Source organism: Lycorma delicatula, chromosome 1 (assembly GCF_047948215.1).
Source record: "Lycorma delicatula isolate Av1 chromosome 1, ASM4794821v1, whole genome shotgun sequence".
NCBI lineage: Eukaryota > Metazoa > Arthropoda > Insecta > Hemiptera > Fulgoridae > Lycorma > Lycorma delicatula.
Window position 1 is genome coordinate 34,198,373 of NC_134455.1, and position 26,988 is coordinate 34,225,360.

The 26,988-nt window shown below is 30.8% G+C and overlaps 1 protein-coding gene across 2 annotated transcripts; it reads left to right on the forward strand.

Annotated features, from left to right (window-relative positions):
• The first annotated feature begins 1,770 nt into the window (after nt 1–1,770).
• LOC142318079 (uncharacterized) lies at nt 1,771–26,988 on the forward strand. 2 transcript variants are annotated; one of them, XM_075354605.1, is made up of 7 exons: nt 1,771–1,890; nt 3,923–4,010; nt 7,785–8,127; nt 10,490–10,808; nt 14,668–14,757; nt 21,326–21,508; nt 26,873–26,988. In XM_075354605.1, the coding sequence occupies exons 2-7, from the start codon at nt 3,945–3,947 to the stop codon at nt 26,934–26,936; spliced, it is 1,065 nt and encodes a 354-aa protein (XP_075210720.1). In that variant the 5' UTR covers nt 1,771–1,890; nt 3,923–3,944; the 3' UTR covers nt 26,937–26,988. The 2 variants fall into 2 exon arrangements, with proteins under 2 accessions (XP_075210720.1, XP_075210721.1); XM_075354606.1 differs by having other exon boundaries at nt 1,806–1,858.

The window sequence follows — 26,988 nt, forward strand, 5'->3', positions numbered from 1 at the left end:
CCAACTGACGGGGATAGCCGCGTTGCCGGGGTATGGTAGCCCGTGCGACCGTATGTGTGGCATCGTCCCGCCGGTGGCGATCCCTGATTGTGACTTGGTAATGACGCGCGAGACTCCATGATGGAATCAGGTAGGAGTACGGGGTTTGTCCCCTACTTCTGCGCGGACCGGAATGAGGTTACGTTCCCCTTGTTAGTTGACCTAATTTGGTCGACTTATTGAGTGTAGTAGGTCTGATTTTCTATTTTGAGTAAAACATAATTTTGATTGGTATGAATGTAGCTCTGATTTGACTTAAAACTCGTTCGTTTTCTGAGGCATTCACAGTCACGAACAGCGTTCTCAAATTTAAACTAGGTGCAGGGGTCGCCCTTCCGCGGTCTCGATTAGTTAGTTTGAGGGAATCATATTAGATTGTGTGTGAAGATGTTCGTTTGAGACTTACGTGAAGGCAAAATTTGATTTGTACTTTACTGATGTAAATGTCTGCCGAGACATTTACATCGGTGGCATCCCGACCGAAGCCTGGCTGATGACTGTGAGATGTAATCAGTTAAAGGGTCTAAAGACGACCTCCGGTAAAGCCCCTCAGGACTCGGAACGGATGGAGTGGGGTGGCGACAAGTAAGAGACATGCAGTAGAGACATTTAAGAAAGAGATAGACAGACCTGGCAGTTCTGCCCTGCTGGCCAAGGCAGTTCAGAGCGACCTGGACTACCTCATTGATTTCTTGGTTTTACCCGGCAGCGTCGGCTCAGGTCCGAGGAAGATGATTTCTATTTTTGGCATGCAAGGATAAAATGTACCTATATATAAATTATAAGGAAACAATGTGCTAAGTCCATTTCCCCAATCCAGCTGAATGTTTTATTCATCAGTGATAGAGTGAGCTTCTAACACAAAACATATTTTAAGATTAAAATTTATTTTAAGATTGCCTAAGTTAAATTTGCTTTGAATGGTCGAACTGAGACTGTACACTTCATTTGCATCCATAATTATCATCCTCTGAAGTAATGCATTATGGTGGTTCCAAAGGATAAACAGAAAAAGAAAAAGGGATTCATCTGAACATGAAACTGTGAAGCTATCCACAAATAGTTAGGAAAAAGATACAAATCTAACCCAAACTACAACTTTCTTGTTATGACAAGATAAAGACAATAAAAGCAGCTACAAGAAAATAGGAAGATCTTGAGATAATATAGTTGCATTCAAATTGACCACTGAAACTTTGTTATGAAAAATTAAAGGTTGTATTCAGTCTCATTAATTTCTTTAATAACCAATGACATGATTTCATATATAGATAATAGATAATTTCATATATAGAATATACATAAATAAGTATATTATTATTTACATTGTAGATAACTGTATTATATGTTATAACATCATATTTAATACACATTTACTTTTATGATTTGTTTTTGTGAAAGTAAAAATTAAAGTAAAGTAATATTCATAAGTGTTTACACAATTACTTATGTCTGCATTTTTGTTAATTATGTATGTATAATTAATTAATTTTATTCTAAATTTATTTATGCAATCAATAATTAATTATTTGTAAAAAAAAAAGTAAATCATAAAAGAAAAGGAATAGCTGTTTATAGTTTAATATAAATTTTTAAACTATAAATGTGATCAGAGATGAATGTGTAACTTTTTAATGATTAGGCTGTGAAAATTATCAAAAAGTAAATAAATAAATATTTTAGATAATAACATCGTTATAAGTTGATCATTATAATTTTCTAAAGTGATCTGTAAGGATTATTTTAGTAATAAAAGTTAAAATATTAGATATCATTCTAGTAATATGTAATGTGAAATGAACTGTAATTATCTTACAGGGTTTGTATTTTTATCAACTTTTTGCTACAATTGTAAGTAATATTTTAGATTGTGATTTAATATTTTACCAAATGTAAGGAAAGATAACCAAACTATCTTATCTTTAGTTGAAATTTTGAAGTTTGCGTCATTCTTTAAAGTGATAGTTTGAAATAATTGTTGATTAACAGACAGTTGTTGAATAGTCCTTAATTTTGTTAATACATTATGACTTTATTCAATACTTCATTCAGTAACTGCTGGTATTATACACAATAAACCTTTTATACATTGTAAACCTTCTCTAGCAAGCAAGGATCTTTTACCTTTTACATAATCAGTAGATAACATCTATCAGAGGTTATGACAGATTGGTATGATTATATTATTATTTTTGTTAAAAAGAAATTATTATAGTTTTCTTTTTCTCTGTTACATGTTTTATAATAACTGATCAAATTTATTATCAATTAATTTGAAATTTAAAGTTTTTGTAACGATACTCTAGCAGATTAAACTGGAATGTTGTTACACCAGTTAAAATGAACCAGGTTTCATTATTCTCAGTATATTTTGACATAATTAAATGTAATAGTATTTAAAGTGGTCAATTTTGCCAATTTATGTGTAAGTGATTTAATGGAAAACAAGATGATGTAAGTGCTATTTTATAACTACTGATAGATTAAATTCACAAATCATATTACCTGATACCACCTCAGGATTATAAATGATTTATGATCAGTTATGGCCACTTCCTACTATCATTCTGAATATTGCTTATGAGCCATTGCTTAGGATATTTTGGGGATTTTATTAAATCTATATTGTTTAAATCTATAAATACAATCTATATTGTTTCATTAATAAATATATTCATTTAATATTAATAAATACATTCATTTTATTCATATTGTTATATTGTTTATAATTCTTATTTTTATATTTTATTAATATGAAATAAGATATACTTTTGAACATATTCACTGAGGATAGTAAGATGAATAAAATCTAAGTGAAATAATGCTGGACTCCTGCAGGAATTTAACCCGAGATCGGTTGATTAGAAGCTAGTTGCTATCGCTATATCAGCGAATTTAACAAAATTAGAGTACTACTGTTACATCATCATACTTGAAAATGTAATTTGAAACTGAGAACGCAGAGTGTACTCATATACTCTGATGTTAAGTTACTGGAGAAGATATGGGTATAAATTATGTCATACTTCCCAAAAATTTGTTCCTGTGCAGGATTTAAAGCCCTAGAGAAGTGATGGTTATTTAATCCCTGAACTTTAAATGTAGAGAAAATGGTATTGAAATATTAAAATTAGGACAAAGTAAACATTAGAAAACAGTTTTTAATTTTTATTTATTTTTGAATATTAGATGATTCTCTCAATTTCAATGAGTAAGGTTTTTTTTTTAATAATGATAATTACATATTCCACCAATTTGTTGGTCTAAAAATAGCAGATTTTCATAAAAAAAATTGGTTTAATTGAGAAGAGAAGGCAATGAACCAGGAAGAATGAATTATTGTGAAGGTCTTAAATAAATAATGAAGGAGCCGATAGGATTTCAGGTAAACTGCATAATATCTGGCTTATCCATTTTTTTGGAATTTAACTATATTTATCCTGAATAAAACAAAATTTTTTACTTGCATGTAATTAGTTGAAGTGATATTATATGCAATTAAATTTTCTTAATTATGGAACTTAAGCAGCAGCCTGTTATTTTGGGTGAAATGAAGAACCTTCATTATCTTTTTAACATCTTCACAAGGATTCAGTCTTCCTTGTTCATTGCCTTCTCTTCTCAATTAAACCAATTTTTTTTATTTTATAAAAATCAGCCATTGTTATACCAATTTGTACAATATTTAATTATTATTACTATATTAAAAAAACAAAAAAAAAAATAAACACTGAATCATTGGAATTGAGAGAATCATCTAATATTGTTAAAAACTGCTAGAAGTACTAAATACTATACTATATACTATACTAAATACTATACTTAAAACATCATTAAAATTTTCTAATATTAAAATATTCTAATAACTCTATGTTATTTTTAGGACTAAACATATTTAAAATAAAATGGAAGCCATCCAAACTTTAACACATATAATATTAAATATCACAACTGACACTATATTTCCTCAGGTAAACAATTAAATTATAAGTAATCTTAAAATTTAACATAAAGGCAAAAACTCTACTTTTTTAGTGAGTGATACAAATCAAGACTGTATGTAGTATATAAACTGAATAATGTAACTGATTACCATATATGTTATTTTAAGGTGAAATTAAAAAACAACTTGCTTGTTTCCTTCTGTTCTAAATTAAAACTTCTGATGTTGACATCAGAAGTTTACTGTTGTATTTCTATTGAATATAGTGGTGGTATTTGAAATAGTTTTTAAAGGTTTTTACTATTTAAGAGTCCTTGCATCATGTGTATGATTTAAATTATGTTTATTAATTTTGAATAGTGCTTTTATGTGTTTCTATATTTTGAGTTGTTCATATATTTAGTATGTATCCTTATTGTTCAGCGTATAAAGTTTTCATGCTATTATTGTGATGCTTGTGCAATGTGGTGCTTCTTTCAACCTGAACATTTGTATAATGAATTTCAGTGCTGGAGTGAAGAACTTGTATATAACATTGCAAAAATAAAATCAATGTTTGTCCTAAGTAGAACTTATTATAGTTAAATTGGTTAAGGTTACTAATCCCTGATAAATCAAATTTTTTGGTTAGTTTATTAGAGTTCACATGTAGAAGGTTAATTTTATGACTGTTATTTATCTTCATAACAACTTGTCTACATTATCTGGCATTTCCATCACAGAGGAGTACTCATATTCTTTCATCTATATCAAGAAATTATTTTGGAACAGTGTCTGTCATTGTGAAGTTTTTTTTAGTGAGTTATTAAATTATTTCAAGTATGGAAGAATCTGTTTTTGAAAGTAGATTAATTTTCTGTGATTATGTTGAAGATGTCTCTATCATTTCAGTAATTATCTTTTTAACCATGTTGTTATACTTAAGATTTTTTAAATTTTATTTTAAAGGCACAGCTATATTATAATATTAACTGGAACTATTATAACTGATGGAAAGCTTGATTTATAGTCATGAAGAGAGTTTCTGAAAACATACTTCCTGATATTTAATAGGTGAAGTAATGGTTATTTTATAAAATCTTAAGGAGTTTTTTCTAATCCTAAATCTTCATCTTTAATACCAGCAAAATGACTGTTAAATATAATTGATATCTTAATAATCTACAAATTTATCTCCTTTACTGAACTGATTGGAGAGTTTTGTCTGGTATCAGTTTATCATTTGAGTGAAGTACTTACACTGCTATCCATTTGAAGTAACTATCTGCTGCATTAGTTAAAAATCACTACTCTTGCACAACAACTATTCTTGTAGTGCTTACTACATTAAAAGTTAAATAATTTACAGATATCTATGATTGTGTTATAAACTTACTTATAAAGATGTTAATTTACTAAGATTTTATAAAATTAATGGAATCGATTAACTACTGGATTAAGCTTAAGACCAATATATTTTTAAATTCTATCTAATTAGCTGGTAGCCTCTCGACCAGGCAAACTCAAATTCAAATTTCTTCTAGCAGAAAAATGGCTGTGATTTAGAACAAACATTTTAGCGTTATAACAATTTTATGAATGGGCTAAATATAGTAAAGGAAACCTGATGGCATATTTAGTAAAAACTTACAATCTAATAAAGTTATGTACTGTAAGATTGAATTTGGTAATAGACATTATAACTGCATTGAAGGAAATATAAAAAAAAAAACTTAATAATTGCTCAAATAATTTAATAAGAGTGAAATAATGATAATAAAAATAATAAACATTTTGATATAAAACAGTAAAAAGGGGTGTCTAGACAACGTTCTACATGTTGTTAAAAATATTATTTAGGAACGGCCAATTGGACTTTTAAAATGTAGAATTAATGAAAATGTTAGTAATCTAAGTAAAAATAAATTTAATTTTATCAAAAAATATAACTGATTTGATGACAAACAGACAACAAACAATTATTTTATTTTGGATATTTTAAATTAAGATATTTGGTTAAATTTATAGTAAGAACTAATAAATTGATAGTACTTGACATTTGTAATTTATTATTTATATGCTTAGCATGATAGATCCCAAAGTAGACATTCTTTGTTTGTCAAGGTTTTGAATTGAAATTGCTTTGAAACACTAATCCTAAAAAAAATCGTATATTATGTGGCACAGTATTCACTTTAAATTTTGAAAAATGTTTTTTATCCAATTCTTAAAAAAAATTATAATTTTTAGAATCATAATATGATACTAAACAAATAGTAATTACCAATAAAAATGTTTGTCAATTGGCAATCTAAGGTTTTGTTGGCCTTGTATTTAATGTGTTTTTCAAGAAGTTAATTGGTGGAATGGAGTTGCCGGTGGTATCCACCGGAGTGTTAGCCAGTTGTGGGATGGAGTCGCTGGTCAGTATATGATATAATTTTTATATATGTAAATTCGGATACACTAAAGAAGCATCATTTTAGACAAACTAATTAATTTTTAGGGTCAAATAATTAATAGCCAAAACTAAACATTGTAACACTTGGCAAATAATATTTTATTTGTTAAATATTAATCATAATTTTTTTTTTAATAATTGATAGAAATTGTCAGTAGTTGTTTAGATTACCCCATAAAACTTACATGAAAACAATGATATGTCAGACACAAACAAATCAAAAAAGAAAAAAAAGATGCAAACAAAACCCGAACAGGTCGGTCTTCTATTTTTAATCAAATGCATTACAAATGATTAGCAAATATTAAAATTAATCATTAAACAACTTAGCTTTTTGTCTTGAATAGAAAATCTGGCAGAACTTGTTTAATGTCTTTCATGGTAACTTATGACTTATCTTCAATATTTGAAAAAGAAAATGTTCTATCACGTTTAATAATCAAACACTTAACTTAAAAGCATTATTATTCTTATCTTCAGGTGTTTCATTTTCAGTCACTCTCCGATGAAATGATATGTTTCATTTCCGGTTTTATAATAAAAAAAAAAAAACATAACCACTTGCTAGGCAGTCAGCTGATATTGACATCTTGCATTTCTGGGACAGGAATTTCATCAGATGACTCATCTGAATCTGTGAAAAGATCTGACACTTGAGTTTTTTTTTTGTTTTCAGTGAGGAATTGTGCAAGTAGTTAAGGAAAGAAATTTATTTTAACTTGTAAATATTTGTAAGATGATTTAATTAGAAAAAAGTGAAATGTAATCTATTGAAAGTAATTTTAACAGAAAGAAAAGTAAAATGTAAATGTAAAATAAACTGTAACATTTCATGTTGTTTAGTTGATAAATTTTTAGCTTATTTAATATATTTTTGAAAAGGATTCAAGTTAAGTTGTTTAGGAGAAATTCATTTTCTCAACAATATAATGTGAACAGACCTCATTTGGGAGATACATAAAACAACTTAAACTTCTGAAGTAAAGAATCTGCTGAGCTTGAAAGTATGGTATGCTGGCATAGTGAAAAAAAAAGATTGTAATTGATTCACACATTTATTGAAGAATATTCCAGGGTATAAACAAGCTCACTTAGGATGTACAGTAACTATGGGAAGAAAATAGAAAAAAAATTCTTGTAGTTGATCAGTTCTGGCCAGCTTATCCAATGAGCTATAAGTGAACATTTCAAATTTCCCAGATCAATGATAAAAAAAAAAAAACTTAAATATAGATAGAAAAAAAGTACTGACTAATGTAAACAATTGTTAAACAAAAAAATATTCTGATAAGTATAATTATAAAAGTAATTTATTTTTCATTGTTTTATGAAATGTCTTCATACTTATACTTTATATTTCAGGTTTTTGTGAAATTAAAAGATGAACAGTCAGTTTTAACAAGAATAAATAGTGAAACCTATATTCATACATTACAAGGATCAGTTAAGTGGCCAGGAAATATAACTATAACAAATTATGGAAATGTTATACTCCAACTACGTAAAGAGATAGATAAAAATTGGAAGATACCTCTTGTCAATACTTTTAGTTTAGTATTTCCTGAATCAAATTTCTGGGATGCCACAGTTATTTCAAATGAATTTTACAAGCCCAATATCTGTGATTTGAGGTTGAAATTTAATGAGAAGATATATATCTTTTGGGGTGTTGGTCGTGGCATTCATGTGAAAAACAAAAAAATTGGTCAGAAAAATTATCTTACATTAATCAATTTTATCAATGTTCTAGATTATCTTTAAAAAATTTCCTTTTGCAGTTAATTTCATTTGAAAATGTATATACTGAAAAGATATCTTTCTATTTTTTCTCATGAAAAAATAATAAAAATTCAAAAAAGAATTGCTAAAAGAAATTTGTATTTCATAAAGGTTAATAAAAAATTGAAACCAATAATAAAAGTAAAACTTTTATGGAACTTAAAAAAAGATACAGAATTTAAACCAACCAAAATCATAACAGCTATTAATATAAGTAAGGTATTATGTAAAAAATAAATAATAATGCATTGATTCTTAAACTAATTCTACAACACTTAATGCCTGATAGGTAGGTCTGTGATACTGCATAAATGCCTGTATCAATTTTCTTGAGTATACATTTTTAGTATTACCTATTAACGTTATACCTCATGCATGTGGGTTCCTAGTACTTTAAGGCAAGTCTGTGAGATATACTATCAGATGGAAATAAATTATCAGAATCCCTTTCTTCACAAGCCTTGACAATCTTCTGCCAGATCAAGGCAACCGTTGTCTTGGTATATTGATTTATTCATAAGTCTTGAGGTTTTTAAAATAATTACTAACAGATTATGAAGCAGAAATTGCATAACATTAAAATGAAAACATATTCTCTAGATTCTTTTTTTCATGCCACTCTACTACAGTGCACTTTTTCAAACCACAGCTATCTAAGTCATAGTTTTAATCTGTTTGCTTATGAGAATATTCTGTTGCCTAAGCAATTGTTGCACAAGTACTGTAATCAATGTTATAACAGTGCTGATATGATTTCAAAGTTTGATGAGTTCAATAAAATTTAGGGGATAAAAACAATATTCTTTTTGAATCTCTGTAAAAAAGATTTGGATGATGTTTGTTAAATCCAGAATGACCACATTAATATCTTGTCATCATGACCTGCTCATCCATCCCAGGTCCTGAGAATGTTGCCGACGAATTGAGCTACACTTTCCCAGCTGCTCAGATTACAAAGCATCATCACAATCACATTGTGGGGGCTCAGTGCTCCAAGATCTGCCTCTAGTGTCCCTCGATCTGCCGTCCACCGAGCACATTTGAAAAAGGTGTGCTCAGCGTCGTCCCGTACACCGCGGCAACAGAGGCAGTACGGGGACGGCACTTTCCCCATAACATGGAGGTAAAGGCGGAAGTACCCGTGACCTGTTAAAATTGGGTCATGTAGTACTCCACCTCTCCATGGCGCTGCTCCGTCCATGGTCTGACCTGAGGGATAAGATAAGATAGACAAGATAGGATGTACTACTAGACCCGGCAATGCTTCGCTATATATATATATATATATATATATATACATTAATATAGATTAAATGAACACAATTGAAAATTTGATAAAACATTAACAAAATGAACATTATGGAACTTCACAAATAACCTTCCCTTTTTCCTTTTCTTCCTTTTCCTATTTTCCTTTTCCCCATTTTAATTTTCCTATTCCTTTTCTCTTTCCCCTTTACCCTTTTCATTTCCTTCCCCATTCCTCTTCCTCCTTTTTTATCAGTTCCCCTTTCCATTTCCTTTTTCTCCCTGTTTTCATCTTTTTTCCATTTTCCCCTACTTCCCTTTTTTTCTTTTACCTTTTTCAATTTTTTCTTTTTCTGATTTTTCCTTTTCTCCCTTTTTCTTGGCTCGTAAATCGGTCCAGTAGTTTTTTAGTCTACAGCGGACGCAGATATAATCTATCTGATACGTTGCATTATCACCTGGCTTTTTTCATGTGTATATTCTTCTATTATGATTTTTAAACTGGATGTTCGCAATTACTAAATTATACTTCATGCAAAACTCTATATGTCTGTCCCCTCTTTCATTCCTTTTGCCCAGCCCATATTCACCCACAATATTACCTTCTTTACCTTTTACAATGCTTGCATTACAATCTCCAACTATTATAATTTTCATCCCCTTTTATGTGTTTTAATTGGTTTGTCAATTTCTTTGTATATACACTCTACCTCATCATCATCATGGACACTTGTAGGCATATATAGATTATATATACATCAACAGTATATATAGAGTATAGTACACATATAGTATATACATTAATGTATATATGGCATATATACATCAGGAGTTAAAATATTATAATTAGGTTAAAAAGTTAATGACTGTTTAAGTATTTTAACCCTCGACATTATTTTAATTTTTTAACTTAATTATAATATTTTAACTCCTGATGATTGTTTTAAAATAAACCAAACGATCTCGAGTCATATTTAATTTGCCGGTAAGGTGGATTTTTATTTGTTAATAGTTTATCTAATTTTTATTTTCATTTGCAGATGGGAAGAAGGGACAGAAAAAATGTGTACCTTTACCAGAAATTCCTAAAGAAAATTTAAATGAAACTATTCCCGGAATTAATACAAATAGGTCAACAGAAGAAATCGTACATCTGATGGTAAAGATTAAAGATGATGAAGATTCACATGCCAAATGGATCTGCAGTCGTACTAAAGAAGATTATGTACAATTAAGTGCACCTAGTGGTCTCTTTCATCCATCTTTTTTTAAAAATGCTAAAAAGGTCTTTGCTATAGCAGATTCTGCTGGGTTGTTGAATATATTATCTACTATAGTTTATCTCTTGCAAGATAATAGGTGATTGAAGTTAATTCAAAGAATTATCATATACTGACATTTTCAATAATGCATCCACCAGTTTAATTGTGTCGTGGAAACTGAAAAGAATTCAATTTTTTCTGTTCTATCGTTTGCACTGAACGATATAATAAACCGACCCTAATGATTTATACACTAAATTGATTCAAACATACAGCTTATTAAAACCAAAAATATAGTTTGTTAAAATCTATTACATCTTCTTAGTTTTGTCCTGTCACACTTGAGGTTGGGTTTTCATTAGGAACAATACATCCATGACCTAAAGATGTAACATAAGAAGATGTAGAAGGTCACTTCAGGAATCAGGGTTACACCTAACTAACCGATTAAATGAAGCAGCTCCGCAATCCTGGATAATTTTTAACATAAAATAGCTTTTTAACATCCAGTAAGCTAAACTCCATAAAAAAACCATTAAAATTATATGAAAATCTTCTTTATATTTAATTTTAAAATATTAGTTTTTCAATTGATTTTTCCTCTTATATATGTACATAAGAAGAAAAGTAATAGTTTTCTTTTTATTAATGGAACTTGGGGCGCTTGAAAGCAAATGCAAAAACATTTCTCAAAATTTTTATGTTTATTCTTTTAGAGAAAATAATTTAAATTAATGTTGTAATTGATTATACAAGAAATTAATTTATTTTTAATAGGGGTGGAAATACCTTAAACTGGAAAAAAAACTTATTTGAGGATTTAATGTTATCTAATGTGACAGTTGTTTTCTTCCTTTTTGTCTAAAAAAAATTATATTATTTGTAATACAACTTACTGGTACCATCATCTTACATTAATTTAAATATTTAGCTGTGATTATTATAAAAACTTCTTTGTGGAGTCCAGCACATAGAAGTCTGTCTCTCTCAGACAGAGAATATTTTTATGTAACTCATTTGATACATATCTTTAAATAGAATTAATAAGAATTAAAAAAAAAACAAATAATGAACAGTTAATAATTCATCTTTAGTTAATTTAGAGAGATATAAATGTTATTATTAAATATTTAACAAAACTTTATTTAAGATGAAACACTATGGTTCGATTTTTTCTACATAATCAAGTTGATCATTCCAAAAGAATTTATCTTTATACACTATGAATAAAATGTCTATAAAATAATACGATTATAGACAAAATATAACTGAATGTCATTCAAAATCACCAATAGAACTTGTACTTATATTTAATATAGATGTTAGCTAGTTGCATATTTAAAACAGGCTTTTTATTCTAATGTGTGGCATTTATGATTGTAATACAGTGGTAGTGCCACTGTATATGCACCCAAAGATAATGTTTTAATTATTAGAAAATTTTGTGTAGCTAAATTCAGTTAGTGGATTGTAACAACCTACATTTGATTTTGAATAAAACCATTACATCGTGCTCCTCGAGTAGAAAAATAAAGCATTGTGTGAATAACATTAACATGTAATTGTAGTACACATAGTGTTGATTTTATCATAATATGAAATAATCTGATTGATTATTCAATTAAATGATTAATTTATGTTGGAAGATTAATTTGATTTCATCTGAAATCACAATTTTCTCCTCAAATTATCTTTCAAGACATTAACTATTGTTATCATTAAACATTTAATATACTCCTGCAATCGAAATCATTAAAATTATGTCTTGGGTTTTTTTAAAGTCATTACAAAGATAGGCTGTCAGATAATTTTTTTTGTTTTGACTATTAATGAATCATTTAAAAAATATTTTCATAAATTTATTTAAAATTGGCAAATTTTTTATTCTTGGTAGATGCACAGTATTCAATGTAAATGGGTACAGGGATGCATAGTGCTTTACCTAAATGGAAGGTTGATCTCGATGTTTGTTGGATGCTGAGTTTTTTCACTGAGGGCTCCAAAAGCTGAGATTTTTAAAATGCAGAACTGTTTAAAAGCAAGCTTAACATTATCTCAAGGTTAAAATTTTGCTTACAATTATTTCTACCTCATGTTCTAAGCAAAAATTAGATTTAAAAAAACAATTTTAGAAATTCAAATTTGAAGTTAGATTAGATAATATAAAAGAATCAGCTAATGTTATTTACAGAAATACCCCTTTTCCATTTATAAATCTATTTATTAACTGTATTTCTGAGATCACTTATTACTTTAGAATAATTTTTAGTAGTCCTACCACTAAAAAATCACCCTTCATTACTATAAGTAGGTACCAACCACACCAACTTCTGTATTATCAAATGTAAAGTGTTAAATGATGAATTAGTTCTTTCACAAAGTCTTTGTTCAGTGACTTTAACTTCTGCCCCTCTCATTATACTCGTATTTATTATTTTACATTCAGGTTTGGTCTGCCTTTTAAATGATCCTACTATTCCTTAAAAGAAAGGATTCTATTATTCATATCTTTCTTTGCAGTTTAATCCCTGTTCATTTGAATCTTTTGTTTGTTAGCTGATAAAAATTTGAAAAAGTATTTACAAGGGCAATTTGGTTCCAATTAATCAAAGAAGTCAATATTAATTCAATTTCTTAGTAACCTGTTTCTTTGGTTATTTAATTTTGATATCATTCAAAATATTTTGCAGTAGGCAATATTTTCAGCAAAAAACAGTAAAATTATTATTATGTTTTTTTTGAGTGGGTTAAAAACTTTAAGGTTAATACTGCCTAAGAAAAGATCTCGGTGAATAAGTGGTGAAGAGGGTGTACCAATCACATTAAAATACAAAAATGAAGGTGAAATCAATACATAAATTAAAACTTATAAACTAAATAACAAAAATTTGATAAAGTGGTTGCCCAGAGAGGAAATGAAGAACAATACCTGGAGAATATATGGAGTTTTATAACAAATATAGAAATAAAACATGTAAAATAATGCTTAAAACATAAAACTAATTAACATGGTGAGAAACTGAATTTGTCATAGCTATTAGATAATGTTTATGACAGCATAAATTAAGTACAAATGTTGTGATTTGTTGTATAGACCACTCAATTGGAAAAACTGCAGTTCCCCATTAGTCCTTCATCCATCACCCATTACACTCTTTAAATGTTCATACTGTTTGAGTCAGTATCAGAGTGATGCACAGTATATACAGCAGTAGTAGCAGCAGCTGTAGATGTTTTCTACATCTACAGCTGCTGGACATAATACTCTGCTACACAAAATGAGATACCCATGTGTTAGTGTACAATTTGTTCTCCACAAATGTGTTTTAAGATTGATAATGTTGAAGAGCCATTAGCCGTTAAAATATATACGATTTGATCAGGCCTCAAACTACAACCTCCTGAATAACAGGCTGGGGCTTTTATCATCTATGCAACTCTGATACACGATCAAGAGCCTTGATGGTTACCATCAAGAGTATTGTGATGGTTATTAAAGTCACTAAACACAATGTGATGGTATTTATTCTAGGACACCCTTCAAAATTTGATGTAAAAAACAATATTTGGAAGTATAAATATACGATCACTGAAATCTGGGCAGTTGCTATTATAACTACTGCTTGTGTATCTGATGAGAAGTTCAGATGGGTTCTGGTAAAAGAAAAAGCAGTAATTGACTAATTTTATTGTAAAGATTTGTCAAGCATACATTATGTTGCAATGCATTAATAATGTAAGCCTTTTAAAGCAAGGATTAAGTGGTGACATACTCCTTAATGTATCAGTGTACAAACTAAACCTACCAATTATTAAACGGATGCACTCTTGTGTTGAACAGACTTCAACCTGTACAATAATATGTAAGTGTAGAAAAATATCTGCATATAAAATCTGTTTTGTTTTATATTGAAAAATCATTAATGAATCAAATTTGAATTTATTTGCATTGTTAGGTTACCAGTCTTACTGCTCTACAACTGTATAGAAAAATCAGATATTTTGCTCAAAGACATGCTAGACAAACTTATGGTATTAACAACAAAGTAAGTATATAAAATAGTTTTTATAATTTTTTTTTTTTTAGCTTTTTATTTTAAAAATATTTTTATTTTACTCAGATTACATATTTTTTTTTAGAAAATAATTTTTACTGTTGAATCTAAATGTTTTTTATTCATCTCCTGTCATAATTAAGCTTATTTAAGATTTTTAAACTGGGATACTTAACTAAACTTTTCTTAAATTACAACAGATAAATCTCTTATTTTGTTTCTTTAACTCTGTGATTAGTACTAGATAACAGAAACAATACTATCTTCAGAAAAATCTATCTATTTCACTATCTTCAGAAAAATCTTTCACAGCTTTAATAATATTACCTTTAACTAGTGATTTCAATTACTTTTATAAAATTATTTATCATAAAACATTAAATGGAAAACTTCTATGTAAAATTATAATAGAGCTATATAGAGAAAATTTAGCTTCATTAAAATGCCGAACTATAGCTTCACTGAAAAGCTGTCATCTGTGTTTAGATGACAGATGATGGTTAAGTTGTAATTATAAGATGTATTAATTAAACTGCAATGCATTCTAAATGGTTATTTAGGTCAAAGAGATATCCTGTATGAGGTGTACCAAAAACATTTGAGACTGAGATCACAAAAAACTAAAGACTTACTGTAATTGATGTCATCTATTATCACCCTTAAAGTTGTTCCTTTAAACAAGGTTATACTGGCAAGAGTGCTTTTCCACTTTTAGAATGTTTTATCACTGAAAATTCATTTTGAATAAATATATATCAACCATTTCTTGAAATCTGTATAATACAGCCATTTTGTTCTTGAAAAAACTGCTAGCTATTAAGTATAATATGGGCCAGGCATTAATGATGAAGCAGACAATTGTTGAATAGCAATGTGATTGTTAAATTAATGTTGTCTTTTACATTTTGAAATTGGAATTGACTATCTGGCCAGCCAATTATGATTTAGATATTGGTCTATATGTAATTGCCACAAGAAAATACAACTAAAATGTTGGAATTCTCAGTTGACTCAGATTTTTGTGGAAATTCTTGTCACAACAAAATTCTTAATCAAGCATCAGCACTATCAACATTAGCCAAGATTTGTACATCTTGGTTAATTAATTTATGACTGGGCATGTCTTTTTTTGGGCAAATTTTTTTTTTTTAGACAAAAATGCTTTCGTGTTATCATCGACTGATTCCTTATGTAATGCCATGGTATCATGGTGCCACCATGACGATATACCACATAGTGTATGTGAAGTTATTGCAATATGTTTCGATATATCGAAATATATTCTCAAATATACCCAATCCTCAAAAAATGGTTGTTTCATAAGGCAGATTGGAAGAACTTCATTGCTGACAGAACTCTCTGAAACAGCATGTTGTTATTGAAAATGATGTCGGTGCAATACCTAATGTCATATTTGATTTGGTATCAAGATATCTTCCCAGAACTTCCCGGAAATGAAGGAAACCACTTGGTGGTGGAATAACAAAATTAATTAAGCGATAAAAAAAGAAGAAAAACCATACAATGCTTTCAAAAAAGTCCGATATTAGAAATTTAATTGTCTTTAAAAAACACAGGATGTAAGGAAAAAAATTTATAGTAGACTCTAAAAAAAGATCCTGGTGACAATATGTATCATCTATTAACAGAAATAAAACTGCAGCAGATATTTGGAAGAAAGTGAAGGTCAACTCTGGGAGTAAAAACTTTACTACCATATCTTGTCTTCAATCTGAAGATGATGCAATAGGCTCACCAAACAAAATTGCTGAATTATTATCCAATCAATTCTAAAGAGTCAGTAAAACGGCTTATAATGACGATTGTTGCAAAAAGCGAAAAAATAACTCGAGGATTATTTAAAACTTAGAACAGAAATGGATCATTCAAACAATATAAATTTTAAGATAGATAGTAATAAATTCGACTTGGAAAGCGTTGACAATATCGCAAACGGTCCACACAAAATACATTATATCACGATCAAGCAGCTAAACACCGCTGCAAAACTTAGATTATTAGAATTTTAAAATCACATCTGGCGAGACGTAACATACCCGTGAGAGTGTGAGAAAGCATATTTTGATTCAGTTCTAAAAAAGGATAAAGATCTGATTGATCTTAATACCTACCGTCCTGTATTTTTGATTTGGGCTATTGGAAAACATCTTTGAGAAAACATCTTTTTTATTAATCGACTCGTTTGGACGTTAGAAAGAGACAGTAACCATTCATTCAACTAATGATCAAATAATCAATTTTTAAAAAAATATATAATTCTTTCATCTGAAAGAAACTCAGTAGATGAACTCGTGGTAATTTTCCAATATTGCTTGACAAGTGCATATATGAACGACCGTACTATTCACGTACGGTCGAGTAAACTATAATGAGTAAACATCCGACTAAACCTTAGAAAATGACATACCACAAGGCTTGCCGTTAAATGGTTCTTGTTCACGACTGCCGTTAATAAAGTAATATTAGCCATTCCAGGAAAATCGGCAAAACCGATTGTGATCTGGCAAAATCGTATACGCCAGTAACAACACAAAGATGGCGAGGTTTAAATTTCAACGAACGATAAACGCCCTCAACGAAGTTACAAAGAATAACAAATTCAAATTTTCACCAGACAAAAAAGTACTCTTAAAATGACGTAGGCTTTTAAGGACTATAATTAGAGAAACCCTTTACTTGGGGATTTCACATAGAGGATTTGAATGTTAGAATGTAAGAAAGCCCCAATGTTATTAAATGTTTATCATATATCAATTGGAGCTGAGATGAAGAGTCATTACTGCGGTTACATAAACCGTTGGTTCAATCGGAGCTCGATTACGGGTGTTTCATCCGCTAGGAAGTCGCATCTAAGATAGTTAGAAGTCATACACAATAAGGAATGAAAAATGTCAAATGCGTTTTTTAAACAAGCTCGGCGACTAGTCTAATGTCTAAAGCCGGCATTATGCCATTATACTACAGAAGAGAGATTTTCTACTGTTAAGATATACAGCAAATACATTGGTTTAATCTACGAGTATAAATTATATATTTTTTTAGTAATCCGTCGAGTGCTTTATATTAACATCGTGCTACCTATTCTAGACCAACTGGAATACAGTAAGGCAAGTTAACAAGTAAATACGAAATTGCTTTGCCCGATACATTAGCAATATCTAACAAAGAAATACCTTATGGCTTTTGCCAAAAGTACCAACAAGGTTAGATCTCTTTTATAGAAAAATAAAACAGAAATCATCAACGTTTATTCGACAGGAACATCAATGCTCAGCAACTTCAAAGGATACACGACAATTTAATCGTATACTGATAGTTCCAAAACTGAAGTTCTGGGAAGGTTTCTGTACGTTAATAGTGAAGCTTATTCCTGTAGATTACTGATATGAACAGCGTTTATACGGCAAAGCTCATTTCTATAAAGCAAGCTCTTCGCTTCACAGAACATCTCCACAGAAAGTGCTTATATGTTATGATTCTTTAAGCACGTTAATTGCTATTTGGAACGAAAACGTTGAGTTTGATCTTGAGGTAAACATCATTCTACGTGTGTTACACCGAACGAGATAGCGGTTTGTATTTATATGGACTCTAGGACACGCTTACATCTCAGAAATGAAAGCGTATACGAAACCAACAGAATGAATAGTGAGAATATATATATATATAATCCCTACTCGAGTGGAAGATGTCAAAAATCTCGTAATGAACATTACAGAAACATTTGGATCATAGAAAGGAGAAGATTAAATACAAAATGAAATGAAATAAAAATTACTTCATATAAACGGAAATGCAAAACTATTTCGTGGAAGGAAGTGTTGACATGGATGAGAGAATCTGTTAATACGAATCACAAATTCATATATGTATACGCGTAGAAGAAATACCAATGTGTTGTTAATCTGATAAACCGCTCAGTGTTAAGAAAATATTTGAAGAGTGTACAATACATGACAAAAAGCGATATTGGTGTTAATTTGAAAGACGATAAGGAGGAGACAATGGTTGGTTGCTTACCTTCACAGCAGCTGATTGATAATGAGTTTGAACTAAGTTTTTAGAAAAATAAGGATCTGTGTTAATGTTTGACGGCCGATCCGCTAATAATAATGCCCTGAGGTAGGTAATCCCCACTTCCGGAACACAACACCTACGTTCCACGTCCGCAACAGCTGTACTTATGTACAATACTTATAGCTGGCTAACGGGGCTCCGAGTGCATTCCTCGGATATATTAATTTTTTTGACCTGCTTCCATCTTCAGGTCACAAGACGGATTGGATTTTTCGGCCACCTGCAGGATATGAACAATTAATCGATTAGGAAGTGGACACATACCATATTTAGAGCTGGTGATGTGGCGGCCAGGGTCAATGTTATTGCAGGTGTAACGGAGACCCTTCCGTTGTCCACATGCCCCCTGCGATGGCAAGCATGTAGCAATGGTGCCCATGTATGTCGGTGCATGGGAGCTCTGAAAGCTTCGGTGAGTAGGAGCCTGGAGTCAGTGCAGAGATTGCGCATCCGCTCTTTGCCAGGACATATGCCGGTTCGACCTCCAAGATTAGTAGCCCTGGAGTGGGGGTGTACACCGGCGGTTAGCCTTGCTACAGAAGGGATAAATACAAATGAACATACTTGAACGATCAAACGTGGCAGAGGGTGCACGTAAACACTCTCCTTTAGAAACCTCAGATTCGCCACAAGTGAAGAGGAAAAAAGTAAGGAGAGTGATAAGATAAGAAAAGATGCTGATAAAATCAGTAAAGATTTATGAAGGGCGCTTTGTTTGGAAATAATGTTCCCAAACCAAAATTTTTGGTCAATATGAAACAGAATGGTAACTTCCAAAAGGTAAGTCTATTCTTAATCGCTAGAGATTGCTAATTGTGCTGGTGGTCCTGTCAAGGAAATTCGAACGACGTTTAATGGATTGCATGTCGAAACTATCAACGACATGCAAAGCCAGAAAGTCCAGGCGTTGAAGAAGATCGGTGAATTTGCGGTATCTGTCCAACCGCATAGCACACTTAACACATCCAGAGGAGTTGTTGTTTGCCGTGATCTTCTTAACTATACAGAAGAAGAAATAGTACAGGAAATGTCTAGTCAGGGAGTGACACATTGTCGCAGACTCACTACGAGAAGAAATTGTGAGATTCTTCCTTCGGCCTCGCATGTTTTGACATTCAATAACCCGAATCTTCCTGAAAAGGTACGAGCTGGCATCCATCGGCTTGATGTACGGGCATTCATTCCGCAGCCGATGAGATGTTATAAGTATCAGCGTTTCGGATACACTGCAGCTAGATGTGAAGCGCAGGAAATTTGCATATGCGGAATGAAGATACACGAGGGTGATCCATGTAAAGACCCTTCAGTCTGCATTAATTGTAAAGGGCACCACAACTGTCGATCTAGGAACTGCCCAGTATACAAATTAGAAACAGCTATTCAGGAAGTTAAAACGCTTCAAAAAGTTAGTTACCCTGAACCGAAGAAAATTGTTAGTTTACGAACACCTAGACCATCGACTACATATGCAGAAGCAGCTGCTGCTCCTCCCATATCTAAAATTAACGTGGAGCAGTTGCCTAATACGATGGCACCAAGTCTTGCGACAGCGATAGAAAGAATCATTGATTCCAAGATTGAGTCGACTCGTCAGAGAAAACAAAGTAAAGATGAGAAGGCTCATTCTCGGACTGATGTCGTTGACATAAGGTCCGTACCAGCGCAGCCTAAAAAACCGGCAAGACCTGCGATTATAACGCCATCAATTGACGTAATTGAAAAAAGTCTTGATTTATGTGGCAAAGAAAAAATGATCACTCCGTCGTCGAGTAAGAAGGCTAAGGAAACTGTACCAATAAAGCCTCCAAAAGCTCAAAGAACAGCTTCGGTGAGAGCGTCTATTTTAGCTGGACCCAACACTCCATTAGAGATAGAATCCAGCTCATCAGCCGCCGAAAGTGCATCGTTTGCTAATTTAGATTCCATAGCAACGATGCTAACAGCACCAATGAAGCTTTCATCACCTGATGTAAGCCGGCGAAAATCATTGGCATCAGAAAGAGTAGAAGATGCCATGTCCGAGGCCTCAGATATACTCTCATCAGAAGTTGAGTCCGTTCGAAGAATGGAAAAACGGTGCAAGAAAGGATGGCCGAAAGGAAAGCCTAGGCGGTAAATTTTGGATCTGAAGTTACAGCAGAATATGAAATTGTGAACAAATTTTTTTTGAAGTGGGACGGGGCTAATGACCAAAGTAGTCGATGCCCCTAAAACCTCAACAAAAAAAAATAATAATAATAATGATAATGATAATAATAATAATAAATCAACAATTTATGTATTTTATTTAAATATTTTTTAATGTTTTAATTTGGTGTTTTACTTATATATCAATGTCTATACACCCTTTCATCTGATAATCCTATTGGTAATTTTTCATTACTTTTGAACAGTGTGACTTGGGTTATTACTTTAGAAGTTGTTGCCCATACACTATAAAAAATAATGACTTTTTTTTCAGTTTTGATGCAAAGATATACCTTCTCAAACCACATCAAGACTGGAAAGGAGGAAAAGGAAGAGTTAATGAGGCTTCACTATTGGCAAACGGAGTTCCAGCAGCAATCCCGAATGTAAAAAGAGGAAACACTGCTAACTACTTTGTAATTAGTGGCTCAGTACCATACTCTCTCAGAATCTTGAAGTATGTAAAGTAAAATAAATTTCTAATAAATACACTGTTAACGTTGAATTGAAATAGGATTGTCATTAATGACAGACTCATATTAAGAGATGAGCTATTCGTGGATAAAAATATTTACGATAATTTGTCATATTTATTTAGTTAATTTGATAACAGAGGGTTGTATAGTGTAAACACTTTAGAGGAACACAAACACTTACAATTAATGGAACGTATCTGAGGATTCAGTACAATTTAATTCTGTTGAAGTTGAAAGATTAGCACAGAACAGAAAGGAATAGAAAATAAAACCCAACCATTTACGTGACATGACTACAAAAAAAAAACAAATTATGATACTTTAGGTATTATACAGAGTTATCATAAAAGAATGGTGCTGTTTTGAATATGGTTTAAATTAAAACAGAATTACTTACAGTTTATGTTTTTTATTTTTTAAATTTGTCATCTCAAACATTTTTTTACATAATTAATAAATTTCAATATGTGCGCCCTTAGTCGCTCGACAAATGTCCAAACGATACTCAACTTCTCTCAAAACATTAGTTAACATTTCTTCGTTAATGGCTGTCATCGCTTCATTAATCCTGTTTTTTAAGCGGTTTAGGTCGCGAATTTTTTGTGTATAAACAACGCTTTTGATGTACCCCCACAAGAAAAAATCGCAAGGTGTCAGGTCTGGACTCCTTGGAGGCCAAAGTACGGGTCCTTGCCGGCCTATCCATCGATCTCCAAATTTTTCGTTCAAAGCGTCCGTGACCGATGCATTGAAGTGCGGGGGAGCACCATCTTGTTGGAAATGAAGTCGATGAATGTTTTCGAGTTCATCCGGCTGAGGAAAGCAATAATTAGTTAACATGTTAAGATACACAACTCCATTAATTGTTTTTTCAGCAAAGAAGAAAGGCCCTATTACACGATTTTTCATCGCACCACACCCAAACATTAACTTTAGGCGAATCGCGTTGTTTCTCAATAATTGCGTGTGGGTTTTCAGAGCCCCGTATTCGTGAATTGTGCCTGTTAACGCATCCATTCACATGGAATGTAGCTTCGTCTGTAAAAATTATATCATCTAAAAATGATTCATTTTCACTTATTCTGTCCCACATTTCAACAGTGAAATTGTAACGTTTTACACCATCATAGGGTTTCAATTCCTGCAGTATCTGGATTTTATAAGCGTGTAATCTCAGTTTTTTACGTAAAATTTTGTGAACTATTGATTTTGGAATACCTAATTCGACGCTTCGACGGGGATGGACTTCCCAGGACTTCTAATTGCCGATTGTCTAATTAGTTCAACCGTTTCGTCCGGTACACTTGGTCTGCCGGTTGTTTATGTTTCTTAACCGATCCAGTTTCTTCGAATCGTTTGAACCAACGTGTTATGTTATTTTTGTGTGGCGGATTTCTTCCGAATTCACGTCGAAACGCACGTTGAACTAAAATTACGGATTTTAATTCGGCCATCAATAAAACACACTTTGCTTTGTCTTTATTCGAGAACATAGTAACTCGCTAAACTCACCGCAACAACAATACAAAAATTGACGTGGTTAAAGCTGCTGATAAACAAACTTTTGGGTTGGAGGCTTTCAGACATACCAATATAACATCTAGAAATTTCCCTACAATCTTCCTATGAATTACTGAAACTGCACCATTCTTTTATGATAATCCTGTATTTTGTAATAGTAGTTAGTAATAATGTATTTGTAATAATAAAATGAATGAATTATATTAAAAAGATGTTAGACTGCAATTTAGAAGAAATGTTGCAAGTTTAAAATGTATTTAATCTTTTACTCGTTCAAAGTCTAGGATTTTCTTAACAAAAAGAAAAAAAAATTGCAAAAAGAATTTTCTTCCACAATATACACAGATTGGTGCGCCCGTATGTATACGCACATCTATGTACGAGTAGATAAAAAATTTAAAAAATAAGGCAGCTTAAACAAAAATAAGATAAAAAAATAAGTTATATCAATAGAAAAAAAAATATTACCGTTAAGTGTGTTGTAGGCAGTACATTAATATAGAGAAATGATATAATATTTTAAATGTAAAAATTCCCATTATTTTAGATAAAAAGATTTCAATATAAAGCAATGAATAGAGAGAGTAGAATTCATAGCAGTAAAAAAATAACTTACAGATATTAAAATTAGCTGTATTAAGGACTGACAAGTACACATTAATACAAATTTATTTCACTTATAATACTATATAACAAATCTTTAAAAAGATTGTTGAACTTAAAATAGTAAATCCATTATGCTGTGGTCATTGTATCCTCATTATGTTGATCAATTTGATGAAAAACTGTTTTGGTATATTATAAACTAACAAAAAAAAAGTAAATAAATTAGAAAAAAACACTAGTCATTTAAAAGTGTATTACTTATTAAAAGTTGTCAAACAATTTATACGCTATAATAAACTAACGGCTTTTATTCGTTGCTAGATTGTCATGACCAAAATTCAAGCCTGGAGTTACGCATGAATTAAAGTTTTATTCTCCCAAATAAGTTATATTTACGATTTAGTGTTCCATCCATATCTTTTATTCTCGCTTAAAATTTTGTTCCACAACCTTCTACAGCTGAAGCTGGATTCATATGAATCCAACGCATAAAAATTCTGTATTTTTGATTATTATATATCCGTATCAGATATATTTTCTATCTGTACTACCACTAAATTAACGTAAAATATTTGTTATCTGTACATTAACGTAATGCAAGTCATATGATATGAAATGTGATTCCTATAGAACATTTTTTTATACAATGTCTTCACCTACACAATAATTATTTTTAACTTATTTAAAATAAATGTAAAAAAAAAAAAAAAATACAGAATGATTCAGGAGAAAAGGTAAGTAGTATGAGAATTGATTCTAGAGCTTGAAATAAGGAAAAAATATCATACAAACACATGTCCGAAAATGGTTTGTTACGGCTAGCAAAAACGTTTGCCTGGTCATATGGAAATTTTTAAGGCACTATATAAGGAGTAACCATGATGGTTTCTTTTTTTGACCTGAAAATCGAATAAAAAAGGTCCCTGCTGTAGTTTTCATGATATCCAAAGTAAAATAGAAAAAAAAACTGTGACGAAAAATAAGTTTTTTTTAGGTTTGAAGTACAATAACTTTGTTAAACGACCGTTTATTGGTCAATGTACACCGTTTTTTACAATTTACGTTTTCAAAATTTACACCAATGCGTACATTTTATTATTGAAACTTGTAGAGAATTTAATTATGAGAAAATTGATTAATAAAGTCTAGGAAAAACAAAAAAAAAATCAGCTTTTACAAATAAAAACAAAACCTAACAAAACCTGTTATGAATTTGTAAAAATTAAAAATAGTTGTTTTTAGTACGATAAATCTTTGAAAAATTAGGTTGGCCACTATAACTGTTTTTTTTTTTGTCTTCAGTCATTTGACTGGTTTGATGCAGCTCTCCAAGATTCCCTACCTAGTGCTAGTCGTTTCATTTCAGTATACCCCCTACATCCTATATCCCTAACAATTTGTTTTACATATTCCAAACATGGCCTGCCTACACAATTTTTCCCTTCTACCTGTCCTTCCAATATCAAAGTGACTATTCCAGGATGCCTTAGTATGTGGCCTATAAGTCTGTCTCTTCTTTTAACTATATGTTTCCAAACGCTTCTTTCTTCATCTATTTGTCGCAATACCTCTTCATTTGTCACTTTATCCACCCGTCTGATTTTTAACATTCTCCTATAGCACCGCATTTCAAAAGCTTCTAATCTTTTCTTCTCAGATACTCCGATCGTTCAAGTTTCACTTCCATATAAAGCGACACTCCAAACATACACTTTCAAAAATCTTTTCGTGACATTTAAATTAATTTTTGATGTAAACAAATTATATTTCTTACTGAAGGCTCGTTTAGCTTGTGCTATTCGGCATTTTATATCGCTCCTGCTTCGTCCATCTTTAGTAATTCTACTTCCCAAATAACAAAATTCTTCTACCTCCATAATCTTTTCTCCTCCTATTTTCACATTCAGCGGTCCATTCAGCAGCCAATTTTTTTCATACTAAACAGTGTAAAAAAATTTGTACTTAGTAATTAATGGAGGAGGGTTCTTGTTTTTTGTTAGAATATTTGTTATGTTCTGCTTATAACCTAATCTAGTATTTATTGACATTTACTGGTCATGTTACATTTCTGTTACAAATGGAAATGCCTTGTCTTAAGTTTTGCTTTTAATACAGTCAACAATTTTAAAAGGCAGTTGAAATGTTATCGTTGGTGGTGAAGGATATATAAAGGAAGTCTATGAAGAATTGTGCCGGACGCATGTTCTCACAGAAATGAATTTTTGGTGGAGTTTATCGCGAGACGAACTAAGACTAAGACTTATACTTCAAATTGAAGTATACGTTCGATTTCGTTGATCCATAAAATGGACAGACAATCGAGAGACTTTGGGGAGCGCCCGATTGCGAAATAAAAAATCGCACTTACACTTCATTTACATTCACACACATCATCCTCAGAAGTAACACCTTACGGTGGTTCTAGAGGCTACACAGAAAAGAAAAAAAGAAAGTACAGCTAAATATCATCTGAAACTGTAGTTAGCAGAGTTCCAGTGACAATAGATGTGACTGGCGACCCGTTCGATGAGATAATTTCAGGAATTAAAACAGTTTTGCAGTCGGAGATTAACCTATGATAATTTATTCTGATATTTACTTATAACATGCTAAGTAATACAACCACACATCGACAGCAACACATTCTAACAAATAAGTTAATTAATACGTACCAAAAAATTATTTAAGCTACGCCAGTGAAAATAACAGATGTCGCATGTTGCCAGTACCAGTATTGTATCAATATCAATACCTATATTGACTGTGAAAGTTTATACAACATTTAAAGAATTTAAAGCTAACAACTCAATAAAATGGAACATACATGTATGATTTATTATATTCAATATATTTGTTATTAGCATATGTTAAAAAGCATATTGGATCAAAAAGCAAGAAAGTTGTAGGTGACTTAATGAGATAAGAACCAGCTGTGAATTTCTTAGTCATTCTCAAAATACTGAAAATTATACTCAAGATTTAACAAGTATATTCATTGAATTTAATATTTAAACTGAACTTAATAACATTTATACTTATATTAATAATATTAAGTTGATTTTATGTTAATATTAATTAACATAATATGGTTTTATATTAATAATATTAAGTTGATTTTATGTTAATGTTAATTTATATAATATGGTTTTATATTAATATTAAGTTAATATTGTGTTAGATTATATTAGTTTAAATTTGTTTATTCTTATCTGTTGTAGACTGCTTTTGAATAAACGTAAGTTTAATGTTCCGAGAAAAAACATTGCAAGAATAGCAATATAAAATATATTGCGGTTAAATGTGTATTTCAGTATCATAACTATTAAATATTCTA